The sequence below is a fragment of the Podarcis cretensis genome (assembly GCF_951804945.1).
Source record: "Podarcis cretensis genome assembly, chromosome: 17".
Taxonomy (NCBI): Eukaryota; Metazoa; Chordata; class Lepidosauria; order Squamata; family Lacertidae; genus Podarcis; species Podarcis cretensis.
The window spans coordinates 35,540,415-35,556,389 of record NC_137187.1 but is presented as its reverse complement, the minus strand read 5'-3'; the positions used below and the strand labels follow the sequence as shown (position 1 = coordinate 35,556,389).

Below are 15,975 nucleotides of genomic sequence, written 5' to 3'. Positions count from 1 at the left end.
AAGAGCACTACCGCCTCACACATTGTAAGTGGGAGGGAGAGTAATGGCCCCAAAGTCTCTAACATCTACCACTGACAAAGCCTAAGCGTTTGGCCTCCCGAGGGGCTGGGCGATACCTTTATCCGGATCCAAGGGGTTCAAGGAGCTCGTCAGGTTTGCAAACTTAAAAAGAAACAAAGAAAACATACATAAGGATCTTTCCCACATTATAGACTACCCTGCCTCTCTGACTGATGGTCGAATAAAAAGGTTGTTGTTGTTGTTGTTGTGACTACCCTGCCTGTAGCCTAATGCTACCTCACACAGCCCTTCTATGCTGGTGGGCCCTGCTCTTTTTCTCAGGCAGAGATCTGGGATGGGGGAGAAACAGTCCAAAGACCCACCCCCCTCTCCACAACATGGCAATGAACTCTCAGTGGCCTAAAAATTGGAGGTGGTGGTGGGGCACTACTTCTTGTTTGCATTTCGCTGATTTCTTGACCTCCACACAAGCATCTACCAGCTAATGGAACATGGATTAGGCATGGCTCCTCACTCACTGGTAAGCACTGGGCAAGCGAAAGTGTATCATGCTAGTGTGTGGAACTTTTAAGACCACAGTCTTAAACTAAACACGTTGGGCTCTGCATACAAACAGAGGCACAGTTTCAACATTTCTGCAGCTCAGCACTAGAGCACATACAAAAGGTCCAAGATTTAATCCCTGATCTGCCCAGTTAGCAGAATCTTAAGATTGGGTTGGAAGAGGAGACTAGAGATCCATAAAAATGACTACCAGAGAGGCATTATCGACTAAGATGAATCAATGATTTGACAAATAAATATTAGGCAGCTTCATATGTCCAAAAGCTCCCTGGTGTCAACAGGGGGGAAGATTCTTGATTCTGACATCCCAGCCAAGGGCATGTCAATCAGAAGGGTTCTAGCTCTTTAAGCAAGATTTTCCAACCTCGTCCAAAGCCCATAAAACCTACCTCTCCCATGACAGCAATGGGAGTCTCTCCCTTGGCCTGGGCCACACGGTGCTCTATCAGGTAGTACATGTACTCGTCATAGAGGAGGCGGATGAGATGGAAGGAGCCAAAACTGGCCGCGCTCCGCAGGGTCAGATCCCGAATCACCATAGAGCTGGAGAAAGAAGGAACCCAATGCTGCAGTTACCATGCAGGCAGCTGGGAAGGGCTTCTTTTCAGTGCCCTGTGTGAGGCCAACCCCCCCCCCCCGTCTTCCATTCTGTGTGTGCACTATGCCATAGTTGCAACGCCCTGCAGCACCCCCCCCCTCAGCTCGGCACCCAGCACAGGAGAACTAGTTGCATGGCCCTAAATCTGCATCTGCAGGCAGCATCACAAGGCATGTAAACAACCCTGTTTCACAGGCATGGCTAAACAGCAGGGGGAAAGTCTATGGCTGAGCTGGGTGTGAGCCCAGAACCAAGCCCAACACTCTGCTTCTCACCTTCTACTTACCTGTAGAAGGACCACTTGAGGAGGAAGAGTTTGGCGGCTTTGGGGAAGCTGGGGCTGCCATGGTAGGGCTTCAGGACCTGGCTGACCACGCCATCCAGCCACACGGCCCACTGTTCCAGAGAGTTCTGCTGCTGCAGAGTCATCTTAAAGTCCTGCTCAAGGCGCTCCACCACACGATTCTCGCACCGACATACCCATGAGGCCTGCTCCTGCGGAGCAGCAAGAGAAGGAAGAAAGGCGTCTCCAGTGGGGTTTCTCTTTCCCTACTGGGTAAGCCAATGACCCACTCTGAAGCTACTTAAATGAACTGTTGAATCAGAGTAGCCAGGGAAATCTGGTACTGTGGAGTCTCAAATGCCAACAAAATACCGTCAATGGCTATGAAGGCAAATCCCTTGTAATGGATGGGATGAAAAGGAGATCCAGACAGCCCACAGAGTCCAGACTGCCCAAAGAGGGGGAGGAGGAGCAGTTTGCAGCAAGGGAGCTGGCTTACTTGTGCCCACCTAAAATCATCACAGTTTTAGCCAGATCATTTCACTGTCCCGCTAAGTCATCGCTGGGCACCCAACTAAAAAGATACGTTCATTGCTAGAATTAATCAGCATACTTTTTCACAAGTAATAATTATCTTCTGGAACTCATAGTCACAAGATGTGGTGGTCACTAGCTTAGGGCCAAGTTGCAGTAATGCCTATTTCAGGGAATTGTTGGACTCCAATTCCCATCAGTGCCAGCTAGCACGACCAATGGTCAGGGATGCTGGGCATTGTAGTTCAGCAGCATCTGAAGCACAAGTACCCCTATTCCTACTCCAGTTATATGAATACAAATGTGCTGTTAAGTGGGGGGCAGGGGAGAGACGGGGGAGAGAATCTGAAGCAAAGAAGTGGGTTAAGGATGAAGCAGCACCCCCCCCCACTGCTTCTCATCACACACTGCTTCCAAATCTGCTTCTTCTGGGAGCACAAGAAAAAAGGGCGCCAGCACTGCGTTCATGTGTATGTGCAACATCTAGAAGGCTTTAAAACATATTCAGTAAGAACAGGTCCATCAACAGCCATTAGCCATCAAACGGAAATCAACTATCCTCCAAGGACCAAATTCTGGGAAAAATCCATAGGAAGGGTCCTTCTTTTTGTGTCCTACCTGTGAGCTCCCAGTGCACATGTGCCACTATGAGTAAGTCCTATGTTGAAGCAGATGGGCCTAGCAAATAAGCTGTAAGGCCTGTGTCTGACACAACTCTTATTTTGACCACTCCAAATGCCAAATAAGGCTTTGGGGTTAAATGAGACCAGTCAATAGGAAGATAATTTGCAGCTCCTGGATTCAAAATGGAAGAGGAAGAAAACAGTGGCAGAAGTGTGGAGGTTGTTACCTGGACATTAGTAAAATCCACCCTGTTGAGATCACTCAGCATCTGATTGATTTGGGCAGTGTTCTGTAAAACAGCCCGGGCAGCCTGGGCAAGGTGGTTCAAGGAGGTGTAACGCCGCAGCGTCTGGGCAAAGGCACTTGCTGCTGCAACCTGAGAGACAAAACACAGTAACACATGTTTCCCATCTGCCCCAGACTGAGGAGCTAGGAGTTTGTTCTGCTGCCACCCCCACTAGAAAGTGAGGTGGGGGAGGAGTGAATCCAACTGCTGAAAAGAGCCAACTGTGGCATCAAGTTCTGGTCACTGGTGCAGAGGCAGAAAACCTCACCCAAGGTGACTTGATAGTTGTATACTGATCTGCCGCAACACAGACCAAAGGCTCCAGAAAACACAGCCGTAAGACCTCCTAGTCTCAGAAAAATGGGAAGCCAAGACCAACGGCACCCCACAACTTCCCACATCCAGCTCACCTTAACGCGGACCATCTCTTCTGGAATATTCATCATGGCATTCGTCAGCCAGCTCTCCAAACTTTTTGCAAAATTTCGGATTGCTTGCGTCAAGGCACCTGAGGAAGGATGTAACATTAGCGTGGCCTGTTTCAAGATGGTTGACAGTCCTCTGTTCATGGGGGTAGTAGAGAATAAGTCCAAGGGCCACACAGCACTCAGGGGATGGCTTAAATGCCTCCACCTCAGGCCAAAGAGGCTTCCTACCCAAACCAGCACATGAGGCCGATCACCCAGCCCACTATGGAACAAGGCAGAAGCACCTGGCAGAGCCCCACCAGCAGCTGAAGCATCCTGATTTCAGCATTGGTATTGGCTGTGGCCCTAGGCTTCGGACAGCCTCTTGCAGGCCTCAGATATGAGCTGGGCCTCAGATATGAGCTTACTCGGAATGGGCCGGAGCACTTCTGGAATCAGGACCTCTACCAGCCCCTGGTACAGCAAGTTGTCACAGTCCTTCGTCCATTTCAGGACAGGCTCGTATTTGGACAGTGTCACCAAGCAGCTCTTTGGGAGACGCTTCTCTGCTTCGTCTTGACTAAATATGAAACAGAGACACCTGGTTAAAGAGCACCATCACCAAGCCACAACTCAGATTATCAAGACCCATCAGCTATGCCAGCAGCCCTTCCCTAGGAACAGCAAATAGATTTTGGATACTAGATGTTTAAGGGCCTGCGGGGTAAAGGTGGAGATAAGATGCTAGGCAGTTAAGATGGGAAAACAACTTCCTATTTTGGTTCCCCTGCAAAGGTTCACATTTCCTCTGTTATAAGAAGTTCATTAACAAGTTGTTATTCTTCCCCCTATCAGTTTTATTTTCCTCCTGTCCCATTTACAACCGCTACATTGAGCCTTTATATCCTAATGTGGCCATGCCAGCCCAAGTCCTCTGTTAGCCTGAATCAACAGGCCTGCAGGGCAGTGAACTGCTCCATTCATTTTGATACAGAAGCAGATTCTGTATTAAAGGAGTCTGCAGACTATACTCAAGAGATGCTGGGGAAAATAATCTGGGTACTGGTGGCAGAGGAAGATACAGGGAACTTGGGGAGATGCTGATACAGGTATGGCATGTCAATTCAGCAAATTCTGGGAATGCCTAGATTAAATCAAAACTGGGGGAGTTTTTTTTACTGTTGTTCTACTCCCATAGGCATATATGTCTAACTCTCCACTGAGTGCTGGGCTGACTATAGGCTGCAAGCCCTTGCTGCATAGTGGCGTCTGTGCCGCAGGCTGGCTACCCGTGGTAAGTGTGATATCCTTCTTAAAGGGATGAGCAGAGACAATACAGCACTGAAGTGCTATACAGCAGGGGAAACATGGAAGTGATTTTGTTGCTCAAACAGTTGAGAAATGCACCCAGACCTGGATCATGGAGACAGTAGCCTGTCCTTAGTGCTCAGTAGTCTGATGCACTTCTTAGCAAAAAGCCAACCCCATGTACTTTTCAGCAGAAGTCATTTGCAGATGTCCGGAAATGAGAGCCTCTGCGTCATAAATTTGCAAAGCACCCCACAGCATGTAGTTCATTTTTATATAAATGCCAAAAAACAAAGACTCACATATCAATGGGGGTGGCTTCACTGGGCTGGTTCAAATTGTACCTCCAAAAAGTCTTCCAGAGTGTCTCCACCAGTGTGAATTGCAAGTTTACCATCACATCAACAATGGCCTGAGGAGGAGAAGTAGTTGTATGATTTAATTCTAGACCTGCCAGGCCTAGACAGCAGGATCCTCTCTGCTAAATTAATTTGTTCCTATCAACAAGATGATAGGCTGCCTTTAAAGAGTCAACCCAGTTGTCCAGCACATTCTGTCATTTCTGAATTCAAAGCCAATACTCTGCTAATACTCAAGCAGAATACTTCAGAGAGCAGATAGAGCATAAAGGCTGCTCAAATGGAATTCACAGACAGACTCAATACAAATTATTTCATATGGAAGCAAAACTCTAATTATTCTATCTGTGCCATGCAAATTGAGTACCTGCCTGCAAGGTGTGCTGCCTGATTTGCTTTCCCCCCGTGACTGAATCACGTTAATTTCAGTTGTTCACTCATGTATGGTAACCCTACTTTGAGCAAGTGTTTCTTCAGTCTCACAACAGATGTCCCCCAATCTGAAATGTGTGTATGTCCACTCTCAACTTCACACATACAGGCTTGAGCACTAAAAAACTAATGCTACAATAAATTCATTAATCTTTAAGAAATATATGCAGATGGCAAGATGCTTCTGAATTCCCATGATGCTTCTTGTAGTTAAACAGCTGCACAAATGCTGCAGCTGGAACAGACCGTTCACCAGGACATAGCTTAGATGCTTAAAAGCTTCCTCTGAATAAAAATAAACAAACAAATAAAAAAACTTGCAGGGGCTGCCCATTTGCTACCAGGCGAAGTTCAAGACTCTTCTTTTAATTTACAAGGGCTTAACAACTTGGGCTCAGGATACGTTAAGGACTACCTGACTCCTTATATCCCTGCCCAATCACAGAGATCTTGAGGTGAGTCACAGTCAGTGGTCCCCCATGACTCCGATATTCAGCTTGTATACCAGGATTCAAGCATTTAGTATTGTGGGCACAATGATGTGGAACTTCTTCCCAACTGAGATCAGACAGGCCCCCGTCTGTTGAATTTCTGGTGCTTGGGGCAGACCTTTCTACTTCACTAGGAATCTTAAGTAAGTTTTCTGATGTTGGCGTTCATTTTAATTGATTTTATCTTTATTGTTTCTTTCACAATCCTACTGTATAACACTTAGAGAATACAGCATTAAGCATATACCCATATAAATAGTTGAAATAAAAAAACCCTTTAAAAATTAGCTCAAGCTGACTGTTTAAAAAACTAAGATCCTAAAAACAAGGCACACAACTATTTTGTGGAAACTCTCTCAGGAATGAAAACCCCTCCAAGGGTGAGTTAACACAATCAGCCTGAGCAACCAGTGTATCACCTCCAAAACAAGTTATGAGAATAACAATGCCTGAGATTTTCAAAAGTTTAGGCAACTGAATGGCAAAAAAGTCACCCACAGATTACTGGATCGGGGGCATCACGTAATGAGTTTAGAACAGGCAAAGCTGTGGCAGCAGTATAACTGACCTGCAAGGCAGTCTAGAAATGTTTAATAAAATGAAACAATTAAAGGAAGACAACTCAGAAGAGAAATTCAAAAGGCGTTAAGTTGGCCTGGTTCTGCTTCCACTGACATGGCTTTGCCTAGAAGTAGCCAGAGCAATGCCAGGCCTACAAGCAAGCATGTGGGGCTGCAGAGGGTGGTCCATTTGACGCACACCTGCCTGGGAGGCACATTAGCCTGCTACTTTCCAACTGCATCCAGTGGACTGTAGCACAGGAGTGGGGAACCTTTTTCAGCCCATTAGGGCTGCAGTCCCTCATGGGCAACCTTCCCTGCCACTAGCGGGCAGGTTGAGAGGGAGGAAATGTGGAAGGGGAGTGAGTTCCCAGGCAAAAGTAGGTTATACTGTGGGCTACACTCCAGTCACACAGAAGCTGTTTGTACAATCCACCCGCTTACCCTGCAAACACACTCATCACTCCACCCCCTCTGGAGGCAAGCAAGAGGCATTGCCATAGTTCAGGGGTACATTCCATCCAAGCAAGACATTCAAGGCGGGTATGGAGCAGGGCCAGGCAAGGAACCGGAGGCTCTCCACCCCTGCCTAGATTTCCCTTTCCAATGTGCTCTCCTGATGTACCTCGCAATGCTCTCGATAGAGCGACTGGAAAGACTTCACATCTTCGGCTCCAATGCCCTCAGGGAGGGACTTCCCTTGTAGGTCTATCTCTGCAAAGTCAGGCAGGCTGCGAGAGGCATCTGTGAGGAGGAGAGAGACATCAGCCCTCCAAGCCCAACCCTGGGTCCCAGGGAGCAGCCCCACCTTGACACTGTCTGCTGAAGTTTGAACGAAAAGGTGGTGGTTTATCTGAATCAGGATCTGTAGCTTCTCAGGGGACTGGGGAGTTGTGCTTCCATGGCCCACTCTATCCTTTGCCACAAGGGCGAGACTGTCAGCACTGAAGCCACACAGACCTGCTTCAAATGTAACATGGACACAAAACGGTTGTTGCCCAAAAATAATTCCTTGTAGTGAGGACTCCGTGCAGGGGTTATGGTAATGCATGCAAAGAACTTCACACATACAGTGAAAAAATCTCATTCCAGTACTGCATTTCCTGGGACATGGAAGTTCTCCGCAATACTTGGCTCTGAGATGGTGTTCCTACCACACAGACACTGTCTAAGGTATCAAACAAGTCACATCAGGCACGGCACGACAGAATCTCCACCAAAAAAGTCATTTTCTGTGAGCCAGGTGGTTAAACATGGAACCCTAATAACCGCACGTAGAAGCTTGTGTCGCATGTCCTCTGCTTCCATCTCAAAGACCACACTCTGCCATGTGCAAAAGAGTGGTCCTCCTTACCCAGGAATTGCTGGTACTGTTGTACTTGGGCACTGATGTCAGACAGCCCCGAGGCTTGCTGCTGCCCGACAGCCACTCCATTGGTCATGCCCTCCATCTTCTGAATGGGTTTGAGCCTATAAAACAGAACAACTTAGAGTCAGCCCACAACACATCACAGTAACACATGGGATACAGAGAGAAGGGGGTTGCCTCAGATTCTGTTATGGAAAAATCTTCTTCAGCAGATTCAAAAACATTTCAAGGTCCTGTTGCCACTTTTCACACTGGGGAGAACTTCAAGAATGTCTATCTCACCAAAGAAGTTACTCAATTCCAAGAGGATAATAGCACTACAAGGGTCTCCAGTTTTGGGGACCTGCATACAGCACTCTACTCTTTCATATAATGCTTGAGCTATATGGTCCTTGGTTTGCCTTGTTGATATGTACACTTTGCAACTGTAATAATATTTTTTATCTGCCAGGGTTTCAGTCCCGACTTCCTCCCAGCCCTACCTGAAAATACCAGAAATTGATGCTCAGACCCTCTGTTTGCTAATGATGTGCTCTGCTACTAAACTACAGCCCTTCCCTGCACTAACTCCTACCTTTGCTTCTGAGAAAAGGGCTGTTGCCTCATGGCCAAGTGTTGCTGATCCTCCATGAGCCGCAGCAACGGGGAGTTAGCTTTGATGCGTAGCCCGTAGTAGTGGTATTTGGAGTTTCCTCTGAAAGAAAAGTGAAGTGAGAAAACATAAGCCTCCATATAAACAAACCCCTTGGACCACAACAAAAGGTACACCACCAGACACAGAGAGATGCTATCAAAGTACCCTTAGGTACATAACAGGCCAAATTCAACAAACCAGTGCCACTAGTGAAAGCCCAAGCAAGAACTTCGGCTGGCGCAATGGGACTTTTCTTACTTCTCCTCCCCATATGTCCTATTGGTAGTTACCAGGAGGAAGATGTAAATAATAAAAAACGATTTTGCCCATTTGGCCATTACAAAGCTTCACTGGCATGGCGCAAATCAGATCAGTGTGAGTCCAGGCATTAGGCCTCTGCATTAAGAAGCAAGCTCCCTTTTAGGAGACATTTGGTACCTTCCAACTGCTCTGAGAAAGCATGGGTTTTGTATGTGCCTCTCCCCACCCTGTACAGCACCCCCACACTTCCCCCATGCTCTGCTCAATCTGAGGTTTGTGAATGGGAAACAAGGTGAGCTTTAGTGCTGACAATAACTGTATTCCTGAAGCTCCCGGGGGATGCAGAGATGCTTGGCAGCTTAGGCACCCTGCATTTTTATTCTGCGATGCTGCCATGCGGCCCACGGGAAAGTCATTTTTCATTTACCTGGTTCCTAGCCGGCGTGTGCGAAGTCCCATAAACACTGAGCGGATGAGCTTGCCAAAGGAAGCTGCATTGACTGGCTCCAGTTTCTGCTCCTGGCAATGCAGGAGGTAATGGCAATACAAGGTACTCCGTGGAAGGCTTACACCTTCCGCAGTCTCATAGTTATCCAACAGCCACTGGACCTGCAAAGAAACAGGAATCCAAGTTACGGGCCTTCCAAGCCCTTTTGTTTGCAGTTATTGAAGGGAATAGTTCCGGTACTGTCACAATCTCTCTCAATGAATGATTCGTATGGTGCAACCCACGCTTGGGAGGTGGGCACCATCTCAATAAGCCATGTGAGGGTCCATTCTCTTCCCACTCCCAGGGTCCCAAAGTTATACAAGAGAAGGCCGTGTTGATGCCAAAGTCAAACATCTAACACTCCTATATTATTAGGTAAAGGGACCCCTGACCATTAGGTCCAGTTGCAGATGACTCTGGGGTTGCAGAGCTCATCTCGCTTTATTGGCCGAGGAAGCCAGCGTACAGCTTCCAGGTAATGTGGCCAGCATGACTAAGCCACTTCTGGCAAACCAGAGCAGTGCACAGAAACGCCGTTTACCTTCCCGCCGGAGTGGTACCTATTTATCTACTTGCACTTCATGCTTTCGAACTGATAGGTTGGCAGGAACAGGGACCAAGCAACGGGAGCTCACCCCGTTGCAGGAATTCGAACTGCCAACCTTCTGATCGGCAAGCCCTAGGCTCTGTGGTTTAACCCACAGCGCCTTCTTTTAAATAAGAACCACACATCTTTTTACAGGCCTTAGACTGAAATCCTATGGAAGCAGTATAGAGACCTGCCGTTAGATTCCCCCTTCATGCCCCAACTTTCGCAGCCCTGGCCCTACCAACATTGGTGCTCCGCTCCAGAGCTGGCAGGGTAGGGGGCCAAAAGGGGTTTGCAGGTCAGGGCTGGCTTGGGGACATGCTGGGAGATGACCAGGGAAAGGCCTGAATTATGCCAAACCCGGGACTGAATTAGGCCAGTCCAAGAGCTGGAGTACCTCAATCCCATTTCTTTTCCTCCCATTGTTTCTAATGAAGAACTAAGGAATTGTTTCCTGTGAGAACTAATGAATTCTAATGGGTCTAAAGACACACAGAAGAGAAAGCAGGCACATTTCACAATCTTCAGTTAGATCCACCATGAGGTAAAGAGTGCTTTCGGAAGGCTGGTCTCAGAGAACAAGACCCATGAAGTAGGGAAAGTAGCATCAAGGGCCAGAAAATCTAAGCAAGAGCATCCCCTCTTAAAATGAGACAAAAACCACAAATAAGTTCTCTGTGCAAGCTATACTTATGGCAGAGATGGGGAATCTTTGTCCCTCCAGATGTTGACGGACTCAAATTCCCATCACACTCAGCCACCATGGCCAATGATCAGGATGATGGGAGGTGTAGTCCAGTAACATTTGGAAGGACACAGGTTCCCCACCTCTGACTTAGGAAATGAAACACTTCTGTCTATCTACATTGAAGCTGTGCAAGAGGATGGCAAATTGTGCCCTCTGGGTGAAATCTGTCCTGTGTTCCACTCTGCTGCCTTTTATGACATCCAAACATGCTACTTTCCCTCATGATAGGGCTGTCTTGGGTGGCATCTTTTACTGAACCAGCTTCTGGTTCATCATTCACTAGAATGATCAAAGCTATCGTTTTCCTTTGAGTCTCAAAAGCACTATGAATTACTTCATACTTTCACATGCCTACTGTAATACAAATGTTCAATGCACCTTTAAAAGATATAAAATGATTCCATCAGAAAGAGCCCCAGGCCTACCAAATAATAATAATAATAATAATAATAATAATAATAATAATAATAATAATAATAATTCTACCCCATCGCAGCAATGTCTTCTCGGAAGGGCAAAAGAACACTGAACAGAGGAACATGCATAAGTGTTTAATTCTCTAAGTCAGTGGTTTTCAGACTTGCTACCTTCAAAGGACATTTTCTATATCAACTTGTCCACAACAGAACCCCTAGCATTGCAGAGTATGCTGGGACATTTTCTTGAATGCACGGGGTGCTGCTATTGACTGTTAGGGCTCAAGGTTGCGCTGTGTGGACTGAGAGTGCACCCAAAAGGGGCCCAATACTTTCTTGCTGCTGCACCTTGAACAGAATGATCAGCTGTGGGCAGGCAAGCCATCTCAGGGAAGGCTTGCCTGAGAACCCTGAGAAGTCTCCAAGGAACCCCAGGTTCCCTGGAACACAGCCATGAAAACCACTGCTCTAAGAGCACTTGGACAAGCTGCTGAAAAAAGCAAAGAGGCCCCCGGAAGCTCCAGTCCCCTTGAATGAACAGCAAGGTGTCCAGAGCGAGACTCACGACTTACAGTTGCTGGGGAGGCACGAGTGGTGTGTGAGTACGACTGGCTTGAACTTCCCAGCATGTAACCTCCTTGAATCACGTAGGTCCCCGTGCTGCTGCTGCCACTGCCTCCTCCACCGCCGCCACCAGTGCTGCCACCGCCACCACCATTTCCATTTCCACCTCCTCCTCCTCCAGCACTGCTGCCTCCGCTTGGGTTGGCTATGATTTGCCCTCCAGAGACATACATGGGCACTGACCCACTGCTGGCCACAGTCTGGGAGGTTGCTGGGGTGGAGACCTGGGTTGGGGTGCCTTGCGATTCATAGTAGTTTGCGCCAGTGTTCTGAGTGTAGAGAGGGGTTTCCGTGTAAGGGTAAGTGTTGGAGCGTCTGAAAACAGGAGAAAGAGGTGCTGTTTCCATCTCCGATTTCCAAGTGAAGAAAAACAACCACTTGTTATAGAGAAATGGCAGCTAAACATATACACCAACCTACAGTGAGCAAAAAGGAGAAGGCTGTACGTCTCCACTCCTTTACTATGCTTTTTGCTTAGATCAAGATGACTTAGCTCAGGGGTGCACAACTGATGGCTCCTTGGCCAAACCCAGCCCCCAAGTGATTTCACTTGGGTTTCCCCACCCCATTAGAAAACAGGGACAATCAACAGCCAATCCACCAATCTTCTTCAAGGCAGCACTTCAGAATAACTTCCCTGATTTTTGACAACGTTCACTATATAAACTTTCATTTTCTATTTTTTACAAAACAATAATAAACAGTTCATTTTTAAAAAGAAAAATCTAAGTTCATGCATCCATATTCATTTATAATAAAAAGGGGAACTGTCTAAGAGATATTGTCCACATCCTGGTGCTTCATCTGTGTTTGGTATTTGTATGCAATGTTCTAAGGTAAAAGGCAAAGGACCCCTGGATGGTTAAGTCCTGTCAAATTTGACTATGGGGTGCAGCACTCATCTCACTTCAGGCCAGGGGAGCTGGTGTTTGTCCACAGACAGCTTTCTGGGTCATGTGGCCAGCAGGACTAAACCGCTTCTAGTACAACGGGACACTGTGACAAGTGCCACAGAGCACAGAAATGCCATTTACCTTTCTGCCGCAGTAGTACCTATTTATTTACTTGTGCTGGCATGCTTTCGAACTACTAGCTTGGTAGGAGCTGGGACAGAGCAACGGGAGCTCACCCCGTTGTGCAGACTTGAACTGCTGACCTTCATATCGGCAAGGCTCAGCACCACCTGCTCCCAGAACATAATGTTCTGGCTGCGACTGGGTGCAGATACTCCATAAGCATTAACCCCTCATTGCTAGGTGACACCAATGTTGTGATGGAGCCTGGATATCCAGAAAGGCATTTCCAGCCGCTAGATCATTGTCTGGCCATCTATGCACAGGGAAGTTGACTGTCTCTGGCTTAAGATACAGAATAGAATCAATTAGCATCTGTGTGAAGATCTGTGTCTCTTGCAACCTGCACCTGACAGGAGTCCATGCCCAGCTCACTGTGAGCTTGAATGCTGGGCAGCACCGGTATGATAAAGCCTTCCTTCTCACCAGGCATCTACTCACATGGTACTTGCTGTGTAGCTGGCATCACCTCCTTCCACATACTGCACCTGGTTGGGATAGACATGCTGCACAGGTACCTGCTGGAGCTGCTGCACCTGAGAACGCAGCAAGCCCACAAAGAGAGGAAAGGAAAAGAGGTGAGACAGGATGGGCCAAGGTTGCTGCACTCCACTCTCTCTAATCCCTCCCAAGAGGATGCTCTAGACAAAAGGCAACCTCTCTGCCTTCCTAATTGCCACACCTACTGTCAATCTGCTTGCAGCTGTCATCACCTGTCTCATGATTTATATTTGCCTCTATCCTGCATCTGGCATTGATCTAAAGGTAAAGGTAAAGGTACCCCTGCCCGTACGGGCCAGTCTTGCCAGACTCTAGGGTTGTGCGCTCATCTCACTCTATAGGCCGGGAGCCGTCGCCGTCTGAAGACACTTCCGGGTCACGTGGCCAGTGTGACGGAGCTGCAACTGGCGAGCCAGCGCAGCACACGGAACGCCGTTTACCTTCCCGCTGGTAAGCGGTCCCTATTTATCTACTTGCACCTGGAGGTGCTTTTGAACTGCTAGGTTGGCAGGCACTGGGACCGAACGACGGGAGCGCACCCCGCCGCGGGGATTCGAACCGCCGACCATGCGATCGGCAAGTCCAAGGCGCTGAGGTTTTACCCACAGCGCCACTAGCAGATGTTAAATGCGGGGGGAGGGGGTTCGGGGGGGGACGGGACAGGACTCTAGAATGCTTATTCCCATGGACCAAGGATTTCTCCACAAGTCAGAGCCATGGTGAGGAAATCAGGAACCCAGGATCCACATACTCTGATCCTGGCAAAAGAAGCACAGTGGTATAACATGGAGAAGGAAGCGCTGGGGGCTCTTGCCGGGCAGGCAAGAGCCCCCAACAGATTCTCTTGTGTTCCCTTCTGGAATGCTAAGATGCAGAGCTGCATGCAATTCCATCACTTCTAAAGGTCACTTTGCACATTTTTGTTAAGAGTGCAGCTAAAATGTTGCAAGTGTACATCTACAAGATAAAGTGCAGGTGTGAGAAATATACATTTGCATTATGCAGATGCACTTGTAGGACAGCCATGATTGGCTGCAGTTGCCCTCGAGTGCATGCTCAATGGGAAACCTGGGTTCGCTCCTGTGTAATGTGTGAAATGGCCCTTTGCAACAATGGTACAATATTGGTTTTATGGAAATACATGGATTATAGCACACCTTTATAAACAAGAGGCCTTTTACTTGCCATGATGGTTCTAATGTCTTACAATCTGATGAGGTGATTTGAAGAAAACTCAGTTTCCACTCATTAGACAGCAGCTAACTTTGGCTCAGGGAGCTGCCTTTGTTTCAGTAGCTGATACAGTTTTAGGGCAAACAGGCTAAGTAGTCCTCATAGAATCGGTACTGCATGATTTAGCTTACCTAGATCAGACCTTGTTCATAAACATAGATGCAGTTATCTGGGATCCTGGCTAGCTATGGCAAGCCTCTGTTCTGGCTCCCAAATACTGAAAGTCCTGCACAAAACGTAGCATGCTTATCTGGTGGCATATGTATCCCACAAACCCCAATCCCTCAAGACTTCCATATCTGCACCTGATTCAAGCAAATAAAATCAAAATCACATCCAGTGCTGAAGAGGTCCAAGAATTTCAATTTCTCTGGCAGTATGTGGGGAAGGAAAGAGGGTTGCTCTACCACCACTAATTAAGAGGAGAGTCACAATCATAGAGAAGGGGATAATGCTGGCAAGCTCTGCTACCTGACTCTGTGGGAAGGGAAATGCACAGAGCTTGCTATTCTTGGATCTCAATCGGTGCCCTCTGCAGGACCTACTTTAAGTGCTGTAGCTGCTGTTCCAAACACTAGCACCTGAGGGACTCTCTGAATCTTGACTCTCTGGTCAGGGCTGGAGTGATGAGAGGAGAGGAATGGCAGCTGCTCTATCACCACCTTCTGTTGTGGCAGGAGGAGCGGTTGAGGAAGCATGCGGACCAGCTCCACCCACTGCTCCGAGGCAGAATCTAGAGAATGCATGTAGTGGAGCCTGTGCTCTGGGCCAGATAAACAGCAGCTGGCCAGTTGGGGTGCACTGCTGCTGCTGCTGTTGCTGCTGCTGCTGCTGCACTCTAGGGAGAGACCTTGCTGCACTCCTTGTTGCTCTTGCTGCTGCGACTGCTGATTGCTCTTAGAAGGGCCACTGTCTGCACTCTAAACAATAAACAGAGAGACTGAAGCAATCAGAGATAGTGGAGAAAGCCAGAAATGTCCTGCCGGAATGAAGGATTAAGGCAGAGGGTGGTATTCAATTGAATAATTGCAGAAGCAGAATGAGTTCCACTTGCGCAAGTGAACTTCCCCTCTCCTTTTCCCAATGTCATTCGTATCCAGGGAACCTCCAGAACAGATTGAAGATGGTGGAAGTTCTGTTGCACAAGGAAAAATTGTTGTGCTGATGGAATATTCCCCTTAATGCTACTTTGATTACAACCCAGAAGATCCACGCATCCTGCCTCATCTGCATTTTACCCAATGAGCCAAAGGCGTTCTATAATGGTGGCTAAGGAGGTTCCTTACAAAACAAGAACTGGCAGGGATGAGAACCTTCCCCATCTTCACTGTCTAGAATTTATAGTGATCATCGTGGGGCTGGGGACAACTCATAATGGGAGAGTTATGGGTGACTACTAACCACTTCTTCAAGAGAAGAAGTGTGTGTGGGAGTTTGGATATATCCAGAAAGCTAGTTCTGGGTGGGAAAGATTTAAACCTCCCACCACTGAGGAATTCAGGACAGGAATGGGTACAAAGGCTTTAATGCCCTGGCACTGGCTAGCTGTCTTGGGGAGCAGCTGATCTAG

At 47.7% G+C, this 15,975-nt stretch overlaps 1 protein-coding gene across 4 annotated transcripts in view; it reads right to left on the bottom strand.

The window, feature by feature from the left end:
* The window catches only part of RFX1 (regulatory factor X1), a 58,794-nt gene that overhangs the window by 6,885 nt on the left and 35,934 nt on the right, over window positions 1–15,975 (bottom strand). For 3 of the 4 annotated variants that reach the window (XM_079959994.1, XM_079959993.1, XM_079959995.1), the window contains exons 7-20: window positions 14,951–15,325; window positions 13,113–13,207; window positions 11,547–11,913; window positions 9,159–9,340; window positions 8,411–8,530; window positions 7,822–7,937; window positions 7,093–7,211; window positions 4,928–5,037; window positions 3,746–3,897; window positions 3,321–3,418; window positions 2,851–3,000; window positions 1,470–1,678; window positions 975–1,128; window positions 117–162 (exon numbers count right to left, since the gene is read on the bottom strand). In XM_079959994.1, coding sequence (XP_079816120.1) covers window positions 117–162; window positions 975–1,128; window positions 1,470–1,678; window positions 2,851–3,000; window positions 3,321–3,418; window positions 3,746–3,897; window positions 4,928–5,037; window positions 7,093–7,211; window positions 7,822–7,937; window positions 8,411–8,530; window positions 9,159–9,340; window positions 11,547–11,913; window positions 13,113–13,207; window positions 14,951–15,325 — 2,293 coding nt within the window. The remainder of the gene's footprint in view (window positions 1–116; window positions 163–974; window positions 1,129–1,469; window positions 1,679–2,850; window positions 3,001–3,320; window positions 3,419–3,745; window positions 3,898–4,927; window positions 5,038–7,092; window positions 7,212–7,821; window positions 7,938–8,410; window positions 8,531–9,158; window positions 9,341–11,546; window positions 11,914–13,112; window positions 13,208–14,950; window positions 15,326–15,975) is intronic. The other variant, XM_079959996.1, reaches the window with a different exon arrangement.